A 22,138-nucleotide genomic window follows, 5' to 3' on the forward strand; every position below is an offset into this window, starting at 1 on the left:
GTTCTATGACTTTTGTTCCTGTTTTTGCTGCTTAAAAACCCCAATTTCGGGGAGCCTTTTCTATTTACTACTTGTCTGGGGTGAGCAGCGCTCTCTAACCCTCTGGGATGTGTCTTTTCCAAGAGGTGAGTGGTATCCATGAGATCTGATATGGAGTTTAGAGAGGTAGAAATCAAGCAGTGACTAACCCTAATATCCCATTAGTGGAGCACAATTTGGAATGTTTTATTTGTCCTTGTTTAAATGCTAGCAGCTCACCTTAAACAAAAACCACAACAGGTCTAGTGGCACTTTTAGGAGAGGAGAGTGGAGTGGAATGTGATTTTCCATAAAGGATCCATATATTAAAGCTTTGTCAGACCAGCTGTGGATTTCGATCCAGACGAGGAGAGGAGAATGGAACGTGAACTGCCATTAAGAATTTGTATACCAAAGTGCCACTAGACCTGTTGTGGTCTTTGTTCAAGGTGAGCTACTAGGGCACACTCCTGGTGGATGCCTGGATGGTGGGAACAATTGTGTTCACAACTTTCAAGAATTGTTTTTTGAGCACTTGATCTTCACATCTCATCACTTTTTGATGCATAAGCACTTTATTATTTGGGACTTATTTTATTATTATTTTTTATGCAAAATCAGATCAATACCTGCTTTTAAATCGAACACATTTATCACTGTTTCACATATTGTTTTTTTTTTTGTTTTTGTTTTTTAATTAGGGATAGTTATTTATGCATATTTGTCTTTTTTCTGTTTAGCTTCTTGAATTAGTGCACTTTATCACTGTTTCACATAGTATTGCATATTATCGCATATTACTGCAATTTTTATTTGTGTTTTTGTTTTAGTTTTAAATTAGGAATAGGCATTGATGCATAGTTGTCAGTTTTTTGCATAGCTTCTTGAATTAGTGCACTTCATCACTGTTTACCACAGTATTGCATATTACTGCACTTTTTTTTTATTGTATAGTTTTTATTGTTTTTGAGAATATTCTTTTTCATATTATAAATGTTCTTTTTTATGTTTTGTTAAATGTTCACCCTAATAAAAAAAAATTAACTAAGATGTAATCCCGTGTTATGTATTGATTTTATTCAAATATTTTAATAAATGTTTTTATAAAGATTTGTTTTGTCTTAATGCACGATTCAGTGAACTGAGGTATATTTTTTCTTTCTACTTCAGCCACTTTGGCTTAGATTTTGCAGTTTTTATGACAATTCACCCCTCTTCACTTATTAGTGAATAGACCCGATAAAAATGGACACTTGGACAAACAACTAGAAAAAACTAGTGCCAAAGATATTAATGGAAGATCAAGGGATTATATAAGATTGCTGCCACTGTACCAGTGAATCACCAGCATAGATGTGTGTAGCCTATTGCATTAGGGTGCGCACCCCAAAGATCTAAGATCTAACACACGGATGTGATATATACATACACATACAAACACACACACTCTTATGGTAGAGCCGGTACAGTGAAAGAAGTACGGTAGCACTTCATGAATGGCAGAACTGATCAGAGGTAGATATTTCCCATCTCCCTGCCTGCACACAGAGTGATAATGCTAATGCCCTCGGGTTGATTAGGGTGTGCCCAGGCACACATGACACACCCCCTGCGTATGCATATGATCACCAGTTAATTAGCAAGAAAAAAGAAGCAAGCAGCGAAAATCTATAATTACACAATCTGGTGATAGTGAGCCCATTGCTATTAACCTAATCCCTTACTGTACACATGTGAAATGCATTCAATCCAACAATCATGTATGTATGTAATAATAAACTTTGTGTCATTGCATAAAATAATGAATCTATCATACACAATGTATTTGTTTCTGTGAACAAGTACAAATGCTGTTAAAACAAAGAGCAAAAGAAAAAACTGTGTGCTGACACAGTGAACAAGAAGTGCTTAATGCAAGAAAATATTATTCATTAGTAAAGCGCATACATCAAAAATTCATGTGTTCAAAATATTTGAAGTCCATTTTGCAATCCCAGAAAAAATCCAAGAAAGGGATAATAATAATCTTTCCTGGGATAGCAAAATGGCCAGCAAATATTTTGAACACATATGAATTTTTGATGCATGCACTTTACTAATGAATAATATTTTCTTGCAATCAGGACTTTTTGTTCACTGTCAGCACACAGTTTTTTCTTTTGCACTTTTTTTTAACAGTATTTGCACTTTAATTGCTTGTTTCATAGAAACAAATAATTTTTGTATGATGAACTATTTTATGCAATGACACAGGTTTTATCATTATACATGTTTATTGGATTGAATCTATTTCATATGTGTACAGTAAGGGATTAGGTTAATAGCAGTGAGTTGACTATCACCAGATTGTGTGATTGTAGATTTGGCTGCTTGCTTCTTTTTTCTTGCCAAAAACTCTGGATATAGACTTGCGGGGCTAGTGCTGTAGACTTGCGGGGCTCTTGCTAGAGACTTGCAGGGGGTCTTGCTGAGAATTAAAGGGCTCTTGCTGTAGACTTACCACTGCAACTTTGCCCTTGCTAGAGACTTGCCATGCAAATTTGCTACAAATTTGAAAAGATGGGAAGATGTGCAGCAAGTACACAAGACTTACAATGACAAATTCGTTAATTCCAAAATTCCAGAATTTTCCAATTTCCGCAAATTTAGAATTTCTGAATTTCCAAAATTTAGAATTTCTGAATTTCCGAATTTTCAAAACGTTGAATTTTTGAATTTCGGAAATTTCAGAAATTCGAAATTGGAAAATTTCGGAAACTCAAAAATTTGAAAATTCTAATTCAGAAATTGGAGATTTTGGAAATTCAAATTTGGAAATTTGAAAATTCGAAAATTTGGAAATCCGAAAATAAGAATGAAAATCAAAAAATTCGAAAACCCTAAAATCTGAAATAATAACTAACTAATAACTATTAAATTATAGGTATTGGAATTTCCTTTCAAATTTGGCTGTTAGTGAATGTAACGAGTAAGAATTTATCCGAAGTTACGAATTATCCAAAATAAAGACTGCCGTTATCTAAATGAATGGAACGTAACAATCTAATATTAATAAGTAACAATAATAATAATAAAACCTTTTGATTATTATTTATTATTATGTTTCATTATATTTGTTTAGACACGCCATTCATTATTTTGGATAATTCATAACTTCATTACCTATACCTATTATTATATAGTTATTATTAGTTAGTTATTATTTAAAATTTTACTGATTTTCTTTTTTTTCTTAATTCAAAAATTCGGAATTTGAAAATTAGAAATTTGGAAATTTGAAAATTCGGAATTTGAAAAATCTAAATTCGTAAATTCAGAAATTTGAAAATTCTAAATTTGAAAATTCTAAATTTGAAAATTCTAAATCCGGAAATTAAAAATTCAGAAATTAGAAAATTCTGAAATTTGAAAATTCTGAAATTTGAAAATTCCAAAATTTGAAAATTCCAAAATTTGAAAATTAGAGAATTTGTAAATGTGAAAATTCGTAAATAATTCGGAAACTCATAAATTTGTAAATTTGAAAATCCCAATTTTCATATTTCCAAATTTTCAGATTTTCGAATTTCCAAATTTCCAAATTTACAAATTTTTGAAGAAAGCAAAAAAAATAATGAAACGAAAACAAACAATTTTTTTGTCAGTGCACATGTCTACAATTCAATACTGCCAAAAATGTGTGGCAAGTTATCCTTGCTATCTGGGTAAGGTCTCATTTGTTGGGCACTGGTAAGGCGGCATTTGATGGGCACTGATCAGTCTGTATTTGATGGCCACTGCTTAGGCTGCATTTGATGGGCACTGGCAAGGCTGCAAAGATGGGCACTGGCAAGGCTGCAAAGATGGGCACTGGTAAGGCTGCATTTGATGGGTACTGATCAGGCTGCATTTGATGGGCACTGGTAAGGCTGCATTGTATAGCACTGATCAGGCTGCATTGATGGGCACTGAAGTGTGAGTGGCTCGGGCCTGGTCCTCACTTTGCACAATTAATACAGGCAGCCTGAGAAGAGGGGCCAGCACACTCAGTACTCCCGGCCCCACTCCTCTGCACAGACCAACACATGTGTGGGGCCCCTCCACCTTGGGGCTGGAGGGGCCCAACATATCGGAACCTGCATAGAAACATAGTGCAGGAGGGCCCCCCCGACCTCTGAAAGACCCTGCATAGAGACATAGTGCAGAAGGGGCCCCCAGTTATTGCAATTTGTTTTAGAAATTCCCTACGAGGGAACCATTATTACACATCGGGTGTTTTTTTTGTTAGTATAGCATACAGGTTAAATTATTCTGTTGTTACATCTTATATAAAAGATGACAGTGGTCTCAGCATGTTCTCCCACTGTCATCTTTTATATAAGCGCTTCTTTTTACTGCTAAACGTGAGTGTATTTCCTTTGCTTTTTTATACAGTATAATAAACGTGTTCCATACGGAATTACACTATATGCCTTCCTTCTTCTTTTAACGGTGGGGCTGATTGCCCATATCTACTGACCCCACTCACATCCTATATTCACCTGGAGGTCCATCTGGAGGTCATACCTGGATTGTGAACCTGATCCCCTTGGTACATTATATCACAAAGTTTGATTGACTCACTAGGTGTACACCTATTTGTGTTCAGTAACTCTGGTACGCAGCTTCTGGTGTCTCTGGTGGTGGATCTACTATCAATTGTTATCACACCCTATGCATACATTTTAAGTTAAATACTGTCACCATATCCTATGCATATATATGTGGTTGAGGATTATCATCATAATTGATATATGAAGTTGAAGATCGTCACTGACCTTTTTTTGGATATTGCATGTTGAAGTTTCCTTTTTTATAGACATCATATGTCTTATTATTGGACTCTTTGGACTCACTTGTGCACATTATTCATTCTATTCATATTTCTTGTCACGGTTTATATGATTGTTTAAGTGCTGCACATTTCACCCATTTTCCTACTTTTATTGCAGCGTTATCCATTGCTGTGCTGGCTGCTACAATCTTTTATTAATTTTTTGTTTTGTTTGTTTTTTTGACAGTAATATATACATACAAAACAGCAGTCTTCTTGTGTGATCCCCAATATTATATATCAAATATATAGCGCAAGTAGATGGTATTGCCTAGGGCGCAAACTAGTCTAGCACCAGCCCTGGGTGCACTATATTTTCACCTCTCCAGTTTTAGGAAATCAACCCCGTTCTCAACCAGGATTCCATATATGGAACATAAGGGTTTCCCTAATGTTTTTATTTTGCACATAGTTGGAAGATTAACACAGTTTTACCTTATTTACTAAGCTAAGTAAACCTTTGTAAAGTGCACATTCAATTTGCTAATTGAACAATCCCTGTAAATCAATCCCATTGATACTAAGCAACCACAATAATTTAGTAATAGGTATTGGTTCAAGTGAAATGGGAATGGGTCCACTTTGATACCGATGTTACTTAGGCTTATTTCCACCACGAACACATACTGCATGTTTATATATAAATTAAAACATCATTATATGATCACATCAGTAATGTTAGAGTTACCTGAAAAGATGTTGTTTGCAATTTCTGTAATCCATTCTCCAGTCTCTCTATCTTCTGCAGCAGCTCTCCTCTTTTCTTTCCCAGAAGATTCCAGTACAATTTAATAAGTTCCAGGAAGCTCTTTGGAGTCGTGTAGTTGTAATGCTTTTCATTCTGCTGATACTTGACGCTGACTTCATTTACACTTGTATGTGCAAATGTTATGAACTGGCTAATGGAATTTTTTACTTGAGGCTGGAAGAATAACGGAAAGGTTACACACTCTATGTTACTGCATTAGCGGGTAACAATAAAATAATGATATACTTCCTGACAGTATGTATTTCATAATGGAAATTAACAAGAAAAATGAGAAAAGGACCACCTGAATTCTACCATTTATATTCAGTCCTCAGGGAGGTTTACATTGTAATGGAGCAAATGAAGTTGGCAATAAAGGATTAAGCTTGCCTTTTTACATTTTCTGCCTGTAACATTTTTTCTGAGGATTCCTTATTTTATCAGTTATATTTAATCATCTTTTGTAATATTTTCATGAATGTTCACTGTGCGGTGTTCTTCTCATACCTCCCATGTTCGATCTGGTTGGCAGCCATATTTACATACATGTTTTCCCAGAGCTATCTGTAGATGAAATGCAGCTGGACATCATACTACCCAGAATGTCACTGCTTGTCTTGCACAGTGCATCTCCCAACAGCCGCGGAGAAAAGCACAGCATTTTCCATTTCATTTGTCATTATAGAAACTATACAAATTAGTGTTTTAGGGTAATGTCAAGTTTACTCTAGGTGCTGCAATTCTGAATAATTATCAGCACACCCAGGCAGCATGATCATTTTAGTAAACCCTTATGTAGCGTTGGGCTCCTGAAGAGCAAACGCTATGTTTTTAAAGTTAAAACTTTACCCAGACTACAGTTTGGTTTGGGTCTATTTGTGCAAATTTGACTTCTGTGTCAGTCTGACTGGACTGTGAGATGTTCAGCCTAGCCACAGGGGGCACTGGTGGCAGGCGTTGAACTATGGTCTGGTCAGGCGCTTGAGTTACTCTCTTTTGGAGCCAGGTCAGTGGGAGTGGCCCTCTCGCTGTGCCCTCTGGGAAAGGGTATTTAAGATATGGACGTCACGTGGTTCGGGGGTTCCAGTCCAGTATGAAGAGCTGATTACATGGTCCTGGTCCTCCTGACCAGCCCCCAGGAAGGCTATGGCCTGGGGTGCGGTTCCACCCAACTTTAATGCCTCGGGGCTGGCTAGCCCAAGGCATGGAAACTAGAGGAGGATTCTGAGGTGGGTGGGTGCCGTCTCCAGTTCGGAAGAGACCCATTGAACTTCAAGCATTCCAGGGGAGGACTCTTTAGAAGAATACCACGTACGGGGGTTTTCTTAACAAGAGCCTGGAAGGGCCGAAGTAACCGAGAGAATCCGGTCTTGTGGATATCAACAAGTAGGCTGAAACATCCAGGTATCCTACAATTGTTCTACAGCTTAATTTCCTATGTGTTCTGCAACAATGTCAGTGTTAAAGACTTTGTTCCTGAGTAAGCACCTTGTTGGCTGCTAGGCCTTGTGAGAGAGGGACTGTCCAACCTTAGTGTTCATCCAGCTGCGAATGGCTATTCTCTGGATGCAGTCAAAGTAAGCAAGTTTCTTAACGCTTATAGACTTTGACCTTTCCAACCCTCTGATCCCAAGTTAAAGACTGTTCAATGGTTGAAGTTTGCAAATAAAATCCATTCAAGTGGATCTATTGTCAGTCTCAAGTTACTGGGTCATCTACCACGGGACATCCCCTAGACGTGCAACAAGGAGAAGCTGAAGGTAATGGAAAGCCCAAAAATAACCAGCTGCTCCTTCGGGGGTTAGTGCTTCACTTATATAAACACCTCAAAGTTACACATGGTAAAAAATATAACATATGAGATTATTATCCCCCCCACCATTCCTACTCTGCTTGATAATGCAAGTGATGGTGAAAGGAGTTCTGAAGAATTAGCACGTCTTTACTTTTCACTGTGGTAGCTTTTGCATTTCCCACAGGGAACTACAGTTCCCATGACTTCTTATGCCTTCTATCATGCTCAGTCTATTTTACATAACACACGCCCATCTGTCAATCAATAGCTGGGTGTGTGTTATGTGAAAGAGAGTCAGCGCGATCCGAGGTATGTGACTGCCAGTGCTGCTGCAGCAATGCTCTCAATGAAAGGTAGAATAGCCGGGAATAGGCTATATCGAGATTGGTGATAGTAGGCAGAGCATAGGCAGGACATAGTTGGGAGTAGGCTGATAATATGAAGGAGATAGGGGGGAATGGGTGGGTCCTTGTGGGACAATTGTGAGGGGGTGGGCGGAGCCTTGGTGTGATTTCTGTGTTGATTGAGATACCAGGGCTTTTCACTGATGAAAGATCAACTACCCCAATGATGTAATGATGGCATGTTGTAGTCTGTACAGAGTGGCATAACGTAAAAGGGGACAACGGAGGCATTTAGAAACAGAGGAAGCAGTGTTGTCTTCTGATTACAGGAAGTGAACATGAGAGCTTTCAGCTGCAGGGGGAAATAGTAAATATGTGAATACTGTTACTTGCAAAACAACTACCCATATAGCTAGCAATTGGGTTGTAAGTTTGAAAATGACTTGCTAAGCTATTGCTAGACTTGCCAGGCATCACAAATTTGTTGCAAAATTGCAGCAAGTCTGCATTACATGACTCCAGATCAACTTTCCTTGCAAACATTCTGAAAGTCTGCTGAAAGTTCTGGTTCAGATATGTCATGCAATAGTGATCCCACCACAGGAGTCACTGTGACTACATTTTTATGATGTAGACTTGCAGAGCTCTTGCTGTAGAATCACCACTGCAACTCACCACTGCAACTCTGCTCTTGGTAGAGACTTGCCACGCAAATTTGCTACATATTAGAAAAATGTCAACTAGAACTTGCACTCCAAGTGCTCTGCAAGTTTACAACTTGCCAGTAAAAATGTGCACCAAGTTAAGTTGGGTAATGAGATATTTAAAAGAGAAGTATGTTTTTAGCCCATCATACTTACCTAAGTGGATGCAGCATTAGACCGATGCTGCATCTGTCCCTCTGTGCCTGTCAGTAAGCATTAGACATGTGCGGTTCGTTACGTATGAATCGAAAATTTGTACGAATTTCCGAATATTCGTACATTCGGAAGCATATGAATTTCTATGCTTTCAAATTGTATACGAAATACAACATTTTGTGGATGAATTTTGGATCCAAATTCTGTTACAACGGAAACGTGACTGGTATTTGGTGACCAATCAGAGGTTTTCTTCTGCTGCTGAGTATGGATGGGTGAACGGTTTAGCCCAAGCATAAGTTCGAGCCAAACTTTGGTTGTTTGGATGTTCTGCAGAACGCCGAACAATGTGCCGTGTTCGGGGCAAAACCGAAAGCCACCGGAACACTGTTAAAATCTATGGGACATTAACATAAAAAATTAAAAGTGCTAATTTTAAAGCCTTATATGCAAGTTATTGTCATAAAAAGTGTTTAGGGACCCGGGTCCTGCCCCAGAGGACATGTATCAATGCAAAAAAAAGTTTGAAAAATGGACGCTTTTTCGTGAGCAGTGCTTTTAATAATGCTTCAAGTGAACCAATAAAAGGGAACTATTCCTTTAAATTTTGTACCGGGGGGTATCTATAGTATGCCTTTAAAGTGGCGCATGTTTCCCGTGTTTACAACCATCCGAGAGCAAAATGACATTTCTAAAGAAAAAAAAAGTAATTTAAAACTACTCGCGGCTATTAATGAATTGTCGGGTCTCGGCAATACACATAAAAGTCATTGAAAAAAATGACAGTGCATTACCAAGCCCTTTGGGTCTGGTATGAATATTAAGGGGAACCCCGAACCAAAATGTAAAAAAAAAAAATGGGGTCCCCCTCGAAATCCATACCAGACCCTTCAGGTCTGGTATGGATATTAAGGGGAACCCTGCACCAATATTTAAAAAAAAATGGCATGGTGGTCCCCCTCTAAATCCATACCAGACTCTTCGGGTCTGGTATGGATTTTAAGGGAACCCCACACCAAAATAAAAAGATGGTGTGGGGTTCCCCTAAAAATCCATGCCAGACCCTTATCGGAGCACGCAACCTGGCAGGCTGCAGGAAAAGAGGGGGGATGAGAAACCCCCCCTGAACCGCAACCCCCCCCGAACCGTACCAGGCCACATGCCCTCAACATGAGGAGGATGTCCCCATGTTGATGGGGACAAGGGCTTCATCCCCACAACCCTTGCCTGGTGGTTGTGGAGGTATGCAGACAGGGGGCTTATCGGAATCTGGAAGCCCCCTTTAACAAGGGGACCCTCAGATCCTGGCCCCCCATCTGAAATGGTAATGGGGTACAAATGTACCCCTACCATTTCACAAAAAAAGTGTCAAAAATATTAAAAAAGACAATAGCCGGTTTTTAATTCCTTTATTAATGTCTTCTTCTTTCCCCGCTTCTTCTTCCATCACATACAGTGCAGGCCTTATCCCTGGGCGTCATCATGTACAGTGCAAGGTTCCTTATCCTATATTTTATGTGGAGGAGGTGAATATATAACAGCCAGAAGAAAAACAGCGCCAATCTAAGTGCAGTATTTTTAGATCACAGACATTTAATTTGTAAAGTAATACACTCACTCTCTACCAGAAAGTTTCAGGCACATCATGTATTTAAAAAGGTCTCTGGGGGACATTGCAGGGCTCCCCAGGAAAAGCGGTTTCTTATTCAGCTGTGTCTCTCGTCCGGTGGCGCCGGTGGTTCCCAGCGTCGCACGGCCCGGTGTAGCAGCGTCAGGGAAGTCCGTTCGTTGGTACGTTGGAGGCGCACTGCGATGACGTTCGTTACGGTTTACGTTGCACGCCTTCGGAGCATGCGTGCTCCTTCATCAGGCATCTCGACCACCATATTGGAAGTGGTTTAAATAGGGAAAGAGCAGTTCTAATTCGTCGGTCGAGTTGGGGTTCCACCCTGTGGGGCGGAACTATTATGACCAAGGCATGGTGTTGATGAGCTATGTGCTGCAGGCTTGCTGCATATTGTGCGTGTGCCTATATAGGAACTTGGCAATTGTGAAGGAAAAGTTTAGTTTATGTGTATATAGAAACAAATTAAAAATTAATAATTAAAAATTAGTAATTAAAAATTAATAATGTGGAAAAAATTGGGATATTTTATTTATTTTTATTAAAAACACGAAAATATTTTTGTAAAAAGAATTTTGTAAAGGGAGTAGAAAATGGAAATAGATATAAAAGAATTGATATAAAAGGATTATTGAAAATTGAAAAATAAAAATAAAAATAAAAATAATAAAAATAAAAATAAAAATAAAAATACAAAGAAATAAAGAAAAAAAGAAAGAAAAAGGGGCAAAATTACTAAGGGTATATTTCTTTGGTGGGTATTAGGACATAAGATGGTAAGAGGAACGCATATTGATAGAATTTGATACTAAGAAATTTGATATTATAAGATACAATGAAAAATGATGTTCAATAAAAAAATTATATATAAAAAAATATATTGAATAAGAAGTAAGAAATATTGTATTGAGATTGTATATGTGTACATTTTGATACACATACACACACTTATGTACACACTTATACATACACATATATATGTGTATATATATACACACACACACACACACACATATATGTGCATGGACTCACATGCAGTGGGATCAGAAAAGGCGCGTCAATTTTGATTTGTGGTAGGGGAGGCGGGGGGGGCGGGGAAGGGAAATTTAAGTCTCATTAAGAAAGTATAGTGGGTAAAAATTAAATAACTGAGTTGATTTCTATGTCTTCGTTGAGGCCTCCAGGCGTGAGAGTGTCCAACGTGTATATCCAAAAAGTTTCTCTCTCGCAGAGGCGTTTGAAACGCTCTGCGAGGGGGAAAGATCCAGGTATCTGTTCGAGGGCCCAAACTTGCATGCCCTCTGTGGACCCTTGGTGGTGTTCTTTAAAATGCCGTGGGATGGTGAGGTTGGAATCCCCTTCTACTGATCGGCGATGTTCGCCGAACCTCTTTCTTAGGGTGCGAATGGTACGCCCTATATAAAGTAGGTTGCAAGGGCAGCGGATCGCATATATTACAAACTCAGAGGAGCAGTTGTAAAATTCTTTCAGTTGGTACGTATTACCCTTAGTGGTAAAGGATTTTTGGCGGTGGTGGACAAATTTACAGGTAAGGCACTTTAGTTTTTTGCATTGGTACATGCCCTTCAGGGTGAGAAATGTCCTGAGTGGCTTTGGCTTGTTATTGGTTGTTTTTAATTTGCTCGGGGCAATAAAACTTTTTACATTGCGAGCTCGACGATATGTAATCCTGGGGGTATCTGTTATAGAGGTTTTTAGTAGAGGGTCTTCTAGAAGGATACTCCAATGGTTTTTGAAGATCTTTTCCATTTTTTTGTGTTGGGAGTGATATTGGGTTATGAATCTGGTGCTGTGGGTTTGGGAATGGGCAATCAGTTTGTTCGGCATGGTTTCATGTGGTTGGGGTGTAGCCGGGTGTGTTTCTAGCTGGGTGTCCAGGAATTTGGCAAAGGCTCCATCTACTAGGGTGGGGGGATAGCCTTTGTCTTCGAATTTTCTTTTAAACAGGGTACCTTGCTCGATGTAATCTGAGTTATGAGTGCAATTTCGTTTTAAACGATTAAATTGGCTTTTTGGGATATTGGTGATCCACCTTGGGTGGTGGCAACTTTGGAAGTGTAAATATGAATTTCCTGCAGTGGGTTTAATGTGGTTTCTTGCAAAAAAAATGTGTGGGAGGGTGGTGGATTTTGAAGGGCCGAAAGGAAGACGGAAATTGGATCTGCATTAGAGGCACTGGGGTAGGATTACTTGTTTTCCATTGGAAGACCCTTTTATTGTTGTAGTCGTCTACATCTCGTCTCATTTTTTGGAGTTTTACCTTTATTAGTTGATCTTCATCTAATTTTGTTTTTTTCTTTAGTAAATCTAGCCATGTGCTGGGAAGATTTGGTGTCTCCTTTGTGAGGTTTAGTACCTGATTTTTTAGTTTTTCTAAAAGAGACGCGCTTTTGAGATCCCGCTGTTTCATAATGATATTGATCCATTTTTGGGAACAAAATTTGGAGATATGTTCCCATTCGGTTTGGAGGTCGGGTGAGAGGAAAGCACATCTAGTTTTTATTCTGAGGCCCCTCGGGGTAATTTTAGAGGAAAGTTAGTTTTCAAGAAAAAACTTGTCCAATTTTTGGTGATTGAGTGTTATGATTGAATCCTCAATTTTTCTAAATAGTGTGCATAATTTCATATATACATTCTCTCCTGTTTTACAAGGTAACTTGAAAAAATCTTTTGGGAATTGCGAGAATAATTCATCTAGAAAAACATATTTGGAATGCTCTACTGATTGAAGCATGTCCATTATAGAAATAATAAAAGGTCGAACGAATATAAAAAATATAAAAAATATAAATATAAATAAAAAATAATAAAGAATGAAAAAATATAAATAAAAAATATATATAATATAAATAAAATATATATATATATAAAAAATTAGAAAATTAGAGGAGGGAGATATAAATGTGTATATGTGGTATTGTTATGGGAGTATCTAGGCAGGTTGATGCGCTTGTATATCTCTCTGATGTGAGCGGTATATATAGGTATGTATATACACACATGGGCACATATGTGTATGTTATTTGTCCATAATGCAGAGCTGCAAGCACAGACTTCTAGTGTAAGTACAAAGTGTACAAAGGCACTTTAGTTTTTTGCATTGGTACATGCCCTTCAGGGTGAGAAATGTCCTGAGTGGCTTTGGCTTGTTATTGGTTGTTTTTAATTTGCTCGGGGCGATAAAACTTTTTACATTGCGAGCTCGACGATATGTAATCCTGGGGGTATCTGTTATAGAGGTTTTTAGTAGAGGGTCTTCTAGAAGGATACTCCAATGGTTTTTGAAGATCTTTTCCATTTTTTTGTGTTGGGAGTGATATTGGGTTATGAATCTGGTGCTATGGGTTTGGGAATGGGCAATCAGTTTGTTCGGCATGGTTTCATGTGGTTGGGGTGTAGCCGGGTGTGTTTCTAGCTGGGTGTCCAGGAATTTGGCAAAGGCTCCATCTACTAGGATGGGGGGATAGCCTTTGTCTTCGAATTTTCTTTTAAACAGGGTACCTTGCTCGATGTAATCTGAGTTATGAGTGCAATTTCGTTTTAAACGATTAAATTGGCTTTTTGGGATATTGGTGATCCACCTTGGGTGGTGGCAACTTTGGAAGTGTAAATATGAATTTCCTGCAGTGGGTTTAATGTGGTTTCTTGCAAAAAAAATGTGTGGGAGGGTGGTGGATTTTGAAGGGCCGAAAGGAAGACGGAAATTGGATCTGCATTAGAGGCACTGGGGTAGGAGTACTTGTTTTCCATTGGAAGACCCTTTTATTGTTGTAGTCGTCAGTGGGTTTAATGTGGTTTCTTGCAAAGATGGTTTTATTAATATGGCAAAGTTCAAGATCTAGAAAGGGTAAGCTGTCTGGGATGGATTCAAAAGTGAAAGATAGGCCTAAGTCATTGGCATTACAATGTGATACAAAGTCGTCTATAGGTGGTTCGGTGTTGTCCCATATGATGATGATATACTGCCATATTCAGCAAGGACTGCAAAACTCTGTGGAAAAGCAGACTTGAAAACCCTAAATATGCTATACACATTAACTATAGCAGATAAACCCCCCCCCCTTTCCCCCCCCCCCCCCTCCTCTTCTTTCCTTCCTCACTCCCCCCATCCAGGACATATATAATCCAGCAGCGCAACGCACAAAAAAACATTTTTGAATATATAACAGCGACTTTGCGTGCCCTAGGTGGAAGGGCTGGATTGGTTGCATGGATGGAGTTAGCCTGCTGGAGTTAGGAATAGGGTACTAATACACCTTACTCCTACACCCCTAGACTAAATGCATATTTAACCTTTGCAATGTGGGGGATGGGGGCTGGGGGTGGCCTTGTCCAGCTTTAAAGTGGATGCCACACCTAGAAGGATGACATTTAGTTTGCTAAAGCAGTGGCAGCCATAACCAACTGAATTGCTCAAAAATAAAATACTGTTTTCACCTTTTTTTTTAAATCTGAATGCTGTTAATCTTCTCCAGCCTCATTCCTGTCTAAATACACTTTCTCTAATAGTGGCGGCTCTGTGTAGGGTTTTTGTGACAACAATGCAATGTGCAGCGACTTGGCCACTAGTGGTCTATATTGGGAGTGTGTGACAGGAGGACAACACAGGAGTACAGTTTGGAGACAGGCACAGAGTGTTGTCAACCCATTACAGGAAAGACCTTTAAGGCAGAATCACCAGGTATTATTTTAATTAAAGTTGCAGATCTAAAATGACTATAAATTACATATGAAATGACATCAGTGTGTAAAAACTTATAGCATATGAGATGTTAGTAAATGGGATTCGATCCACTTTACTTAGTCTCAATTGTCTGTTTTTAAATGTGTCAGAGTGGTAATTACTGTATATAGTAAAAAAAAAACTAGGATAGGTGGGCAGTTGTATAAGCAGTAAAAAAAGTGCTGCCTGCAATCTCTCATCAAAATCAGAAAAGAGTGTCTGCTACAGTTTTGTCCTCTTTGTATAACAATTTATTAAGAACAAAGTGATTGATTGTTTACTGTACAACATTTTCTGAATCCTACTTTATTTTTTAATTGCTCCATTTTGCTGTTAAAATTGTTTATAAACTATGGCCACAATAGAAAGCATTATGCTTTTAATTTTCTGTGAAAACACGAAGATTAAAAATCCTTTATGTACTGCCTCTTACGTTTTAGGTTTGGCAGCTCAGGAATGTCATTTAAAATACCTTCCCTATTTTGTCCCTAAATATTTTCTTTGACCGCATTCACTGATGCCATTTAGACATGAAGAATCTCTTGTGCATTAGATACACTTCATTGTAGTCATTCAAGGTTGCTCCCCTGCTTTGCATGGAAAATGTATTTTCACAGTTGTCAGGATGATGGACAGAGAGAGAATGATCGAGGCGATGATCCCTGTTTGTTATTACATACAATAGCCCTGTAGGAACCGTAATCTGTTGGAGAGACAAACAGTGTCCTACTCTGGAACATATTAAGTTTGTCTCCAAGACACACATGGCTTCACTGGGGTGTCTAACCTCATTCATAATAGATGCTAATCTTCTCAGGGCTGAATGATGACAACACTTCCTGCCCTTCACGGAATTAGAGCCGGGCTTTATCAAAGGACTCAAACAGCCGGCTAATTAGACTAATTCCTTTTGTCATGAATTATTTATTTCCATTGGTAACTGATCACTGTGACATTAATGGGTTCTGCTCAACTTGGTTTCTCTGGTACACACTAAAAGCATAGTGTTTAAAAGATGAAACAAAAAGTTTATTATTTTCTTCCAGGTCAGTGGTATGTAGGTGAAGCATTAGAAGAGCTTATGACTGCTCAAATAATACCAAATGTACAAGGAGGCTGCCAGGCAGATCTCTCACTGAGGATGGCGGGTGGTGAGAGTGCTGCTTATACTCCTTAGCAGCATCAATGCTTTCAACAATGGACTCAGACATTCCCAGTTGTGGCATGTCATGGTGAAAGGCCTGTAACCTATTCTATGGAAAATAAGGTTCTACCTGTCAGGGGCTTACTGCAGCAAGGCGGAGATGCATGCATGTGCATATGCGCACACAGGTTTTATTGTCAGTCCAACGAGCTGGGCAGCAGCGAGTGTGTGCGCGTGTGCACACGCCAGATGCGTATGCATGCGTGTTAGCCTCTGCCAATGAGCCTCTAAAAGAACAGCAGCTGCATTTGTGCTTGATCTGCAGCTTATCTGTATTCTGAGCATTTACCTGCTCCCTGATACCTGTATTGACCCGGCTCTGCTGACTACACCTGCTATCTCCAACCCTGACCTCAGCTTGCCTTGACTCTGCTAACCTCTTATGTCTGATATCTTGCTGCCAACTTCTGCCTGTCCATTTGACCTTGCTCCAGCCTGCTGCTTTGCCATATCTGATTATCTGTGTTGACCCGGCTTGTCTCACCCTGCTCCAGCCTGCTGCCTTGCTGTATCTGATTACCTGTGCTTGACCCAGCTTGTCTCACCCTGTCCAGCCTGCTGTTGATCCTGTATCATCCAGTGTACCGGGTCACTGACCTGCTTCTGCTTCTACCGTCAGCCCATCTGTGCCAGCTACCACAGATCTCACAGGCACTCCTACCTCATTGCGTTCTCGAGGACACTGTCCCAACTCTAGTGGCTCCTGTGCCATGGCAGTAAGAGATATCTCCTACTACAAGTCAGGCTCTTCTATAAGTTAAGTAACACTACCACTAAATGATCACGATTTTCAACAAGTACTAGATACTCTAATAATGTAATAACAAGTAATTTTGTTGCTTAGATATGCTCATTACTCAATCAGCATCAATGGAGAGATAAATCAGTCTGGAAAGGGTGGACAAAATAACAGGAACAGCCAGGGGCATTGCTAGGTCTGCAAAAGATCTGGGGCTAGAGCCCATAGCAGCGTAGTAAAGAAAGTAATGCGCTTGGTTGGGCATACACATGTATATACAGTAATATACTTGTGTGTGTGTGTGTGTGTGTGTATATCCCCAGAGAGCCCCCACTTACATCAGGGTCCCCAGAGAGCCCCCCCTTACATCAGGGTCCCCAGAGAGCCCTTCTTACATCAGGTTCCCCAGAGAGCCCCCCTTACATCAGGGTCCCCAGAGAGCCTCCTCCTTACATCCGAGTCCCCAGAGAGCCTCCCCTTGCATCAGGGTCCCCAGAGAGCCCCCACTTACATCAGGGTTCTCAGAGAGCCCCCCTTACATTAGGGTCCCCAGAGAGCCCCCACTTACATCAGGGTTCTTAGAGAGCCCCCACTTACATCAGGGTTCTTAGAGAACCCCCCTCACATTAGGGTCCTCAGAGAGCATCCCCCTAAAATCAGGGTCCCCAGAGAGCCACCCCTCCCCTTGGGGACCCCTGCAGAGACTTGGGGCTATGGGCCCCAGATTTGGGGCTATAGCCCCAAAAGCCACCCCCTAGCGATGCCACTGGGAACAGCTAACATGCTGCCCATGCTGTACAAGTCTGGAAATCAGGGCTTTTTTTTTTAGTTCTGCCCCCTCTGGCTCTCTCCCTCTTCTCCCTGCTCACCACTGTCACTTGTAACACAGAGGCCCAGCTTCTGTGTTACATGTGACAGCTTACCTCACTCAGGGCCGGGACAAGAGAGATGCAGGTCCCCTAGGTACAGCATGGTCATGGACGGGGGGTGTAAAGTTTTAGGCTGTGCCCTCTGTGATTCCCATTTGTTTCCTGGGTTCCTGGGTGTCAACGCTCCCACCAGATGATCTTGCTGTAAGTTAGAGAGGTGGAGCTGCCTACAGTGTATGGAGCGGTACTAGAACTGGGCCAGGGGCTTTTTGTAAAGGTAAAAAATATGGAAGATGGTGGAACTTTTAAGGTGTGGGAGAAGATGGGGGCAGTGGAGCAAGGTGGGTGTGTGGGTCAGAGCTGAGGGGGATGAAAGTGAAATGTGGATGGGTAATGTAGATGTAAAGACCTGAGGCAAAGAGCTAAATTCTGCAATTTGTGCGTAGCGCACCTCTGAACTCTGCACTCTGAATGTAGCACCACAACCTTGAACTCTGTAATCTGTACACTACGTTCACTCCTGAACCCTGAATCCTGCACTCTGCACACAGTACACCCCTGAACTCTGCACTCTGTATGTAGCACACCCCTGAACTCTATAATTTGTAATTATTGCGCTCCTGAACCCTGAATCCTGCACTCTGTACGTAGCACACCCCTGAACTCTGCACTCTGTATGTAACACACTCTTGGTATTTAATGCCCATTTAAGACCCTCCCAGTTTGCAATTTTTTCACACCCACCATTTGAGTTGGTTCAGATGGGGGTAGGGTGTGGTTGACAATAATCATTATAATATTTATAGTGAACTATATATAATATACTATATGGTGTATGAGTACATAGACCATGTAAGAACAGGAGCGATTCTCATTGTTTTTTATTCTTTTCCTTTTCCTGTGCACACGTGATTTGATAGTAATATAATCATTATGATATCCAGAAATCTAGGAGATTCTCACACTCCATTTGCCATGTTACTATGGGCTGGTATCATTAGGAAAAGGGTTGTTTTGTCACTCTCTTGTAGTTTCCACCCAGTTCTAGACAAATGGTATCAACACAACTAGGTGTCTCTCATACAATTGGCTTTCCTTCTATTGGGATGCCAACCATCATGCTTGGTGTACTGTTCTATACTTTAGAAGGGGAACAAAGGCATTTTCTTTGAGTTTTAATTTTAATTAACATTGTGAATAAATGATATAGAAGAGAATATGGTAGATCAGCTGGAGGATTGGATGTTAACTGTAGGTATTCACTACCTGTAAATTGAGCTGATCCAGGTCACTCTAATGCACCCCTCTATATGCATTAGCTTTGTAAGTACAAATGTCTTTCATTTACTCATCATAAGAGGCTTGAAAGCACATATCTGTCTTTAGGTGAGTATTTTGGACTTTTAGATTAGGTTTTGTTGTTTTTTCATAGTTGGGAGTAGAGCTATATCCAGAGTTGAGCTTTAAATGTTCATGTGTGTTTTGTAAGTTTATGCCTGAAGAAAGTTTCTTTTTATTATCTGTAACATTTCCTGTTTTAATAAACTTCCTGCATCATGTCTATATTTCCTTATCAATGGTTATTATGTAGGAATAAAACAGTCCTTCTTCTTTATTACAATGACATTAAAGTAACTATCAAAAGCTTAAAGTGGTTTGTGTAAGTTACCATACATTATTGTTCTCTGTGACCGCTATTAGCTACCAATCTGTTTTCCTCTTAGATCACAAAGGTTCTTTGACAATAAACTATGTACAGACTGAAATATGCAAAAGTTTTAGAACAAAACTCTAGAAAGAAATGCAGGGCAAAGGGAATGCAAGAACTTCCATCAAGAAATAAGTGCACTTTATGTGCAAGAAATGTTTGCAATTATTGTAAATATATTTTGCAGGAGGGGGTTCACAAAAAATAGGAATCAAAGTATATATTATACCAGCATGGTGTATGTTAAACCCCAGGCAGCCAGCAACTTGGAAAAAATACCCAGGAGGCTTCTGTTCTTATTTGACTCCTAAATAACCATATAAAAGCCTGAATGAACTGAACACAAACAACACATTCAGCTGTGGCAGAAGTTATTCCTAAAGTAGGACATAATTGATGCCATTATTCAAATATAATTTGTAAAAAAAATGTCTTAAATTTGGCAGTCAATGAAAAAAAAAATATTAATGTCAAACAAATATATTAAAAAAAAGAGGATTAACTTAGTCGTTGCATGTTTAACGCCATGGACAATTCTGGACTCATTTAATCAGATGTTTTTCAGCTGGAAATTGTGTTGAACAGTTAGGATTTAAGAAGATAAATACTTTATTCTCAAGCAGCATTCAGAAACTGAATTGTGAATCATTTTTGAGACATACAAAGCTCTAACAACATCCTTGAGAAATATAAGATTTGTGGTGTAAAAAAGTAGATTACATATTTCAGTGTCACAAATAGACATGTTTATGGCACATACATTGCCACCTTATGCTAATAATAATGCAGTACAATTAGAAATGACAAATTCAGCATTATAGTAATATAATAAGAGTTGTTACTAGTTGTTACTATTAACTGTCCATAACACATAATTAGATATTGGTAAGTTGCGTTTTTTTCTTTTAATTAGCTTTAATGCTAAAGCAAAAAGCTAGTACTTAGAGATTAACATATACCAACCAACGAGAAACCAGTAATGTGATAAAAAATAATTCAGGGTTCAACCAAAACTGGCATTTAAAACAGAACTCCAGGTTACTAAGCCATCTGTACGTGATATAAGGTTTTCCTTTCATATTGTGATAATTCTGACCTTCAAAGGATACTTCAAAAAGAATCCTGTGGAAGCAAAATTGTGAGAGAGCTAGTAGTTAAGTGCCCCCCATTCCCACTGCAACCCCCATGATTCTGTGCAAAACTGATGGCTTCTGATTACAAAGTACACTATGAAGTCTATACAACTAACAGGTCACGAACAGTTCTATTAACCAATTCCCTCAAATAGACATACCCGTATGTCTTTGAGTTGAAGTGGTTATACCATGGCCATGGCTGCAGCTGCAGTCATGATCTCGGTATCAATCTTTTTAGCTGGCAATGCTTAATAAAGTGAAAGTGATCTGAGTGGCTAAATAGCCACTCAATCACTTTTAAATGCGGCGGAAGGGGGTCCCTGCACCTTTCGCCACCTTCCTGGCTCTCCTGTCCCACTGGGGAGCCTGGGACTGAAGCCAGCGATTCCACTGGTTTACCATAGAGATGACCAAGGACCAGGACTTCCCTGATTATTTCTATGGCCTAAGAAACTGGAAGCAACAAGTGTTTTGTTGACTTTGATCTAATGTAAACAGGCCGTTACTGGCTTGTGAAAGCATCTGCTCAAACTGATCTTGGTTGGTTTGATCAAATACTTTTAAGAGCAGAGGAGAGATTTGGGCTCTAATAGACCCAAATCTCTCAGTAAAGGAACTGTTATGGCCCATGCTATTACAAGGGATGTTGTGCAATAAAGCTGATCAAAAAATTTAAAGAGACAGGGTCATTTAAAAAAAAAAAAGTAAAGCACCCCCCGTGATGAACACGCACATAGTTCCTGCACCACATATGTGAGGCATCATCGTGAACATTAGAGTGATAGCAATAATTGTAACAGCAGATTTGTAACTTTAAACCTGGTAACCTATAAAGGCTTTTAAGGCATTCTATTCATGATTGTAAAAAACTTTCTGTGCTCAGCAGACCTCCCAGGCCCCCAAGCCCATGAGCCAATCAGGATACGGAGGGGTGGGGCTGAGCCACGGCTCCGTGTGTGAATGGACACAGAGTTGTGTCTCAGGTGCACGCCTGCTTGGGTGCCCCCAGAGTAAGCTGCTTGCTCTGGGGGCACCTGGCAGGAGGGAGCGGCCAGGAGCACCAGCAAGGGACCCGATAAGAGGAGTATGTTATTTTAATGTAAAAATAAAATAAAGCTTTAACACTTTAAAGTGATATTAACCACTTGCAGTGGTGAGCCATGTCAGGAACTGCTGCTAACTGTGTGTGGCTGCCAGATGAACAGCATTGTGCAGGAGTACATTTGATGGACTGTGTGGCATGCAGGTAGTGTACCTGTGGAAGTGAGCTCAACATGGCCTGAGAAGATGTCTCCACCAGGGAAGGCCAGTCCAGAAGGTCCAGTGGTGTATGAGACAATGAGTGAATAGTTCAAGCAGAACCAAATTAAAGAGTGGGGTGCAGTACAAGGGGTTGAGATCTGGGCCTCTGATTACAGGCAACCCATGCTGCCTACAGAGGAGGTTGATGACTTCCTTGTAAACTTTGAAAAAAGTTGCTGTAAAGAGAAAATTACC

The 22,138-nt window shown here is 39.7% G+C and overlaps 1 protein-coding gene across 1 annotated transcript in view; it reads right to left on the reverse strand.

The window, feature by feature from the left end:
• LOC143925685 (dynein axonemal heavy chain 11-like) overlaps window positions 1–22,138 on the reverse strand; it is a 701,866-nt gene that overhangs the window by 315,832 nt on the left and 363,896 nt on the right. The window contains exon 44 of the mRNA XM_077450147.1: window positions 5,559–5,792. Coding sequence (XP_077306273.1) covers window positions 5,559–5,792 — 234 coding nt within the window. The remainder of the gene's footprint in view (window positions 1–5,558; window positions 5,793–22,138) is intronic.

Source organism: Lithobates pipiens, unplaced genomic scaffold (genome assembly GCF_037356315.1).
Source record: "Lithobates pipiens isolate NorthernLeopardFrog02 unplaced genomic scaffold, aLitPip1_a1.2 Scaffold_22, whole genome shotgun sequence".
In the NCBI taxonomy this organism is placed as follows: domain Eukaryota; kingdom Metazoa; phylum Chordata; class Amphibia; order Anura; family Ranidae; genus Lithobates; species Lithobates pipiens.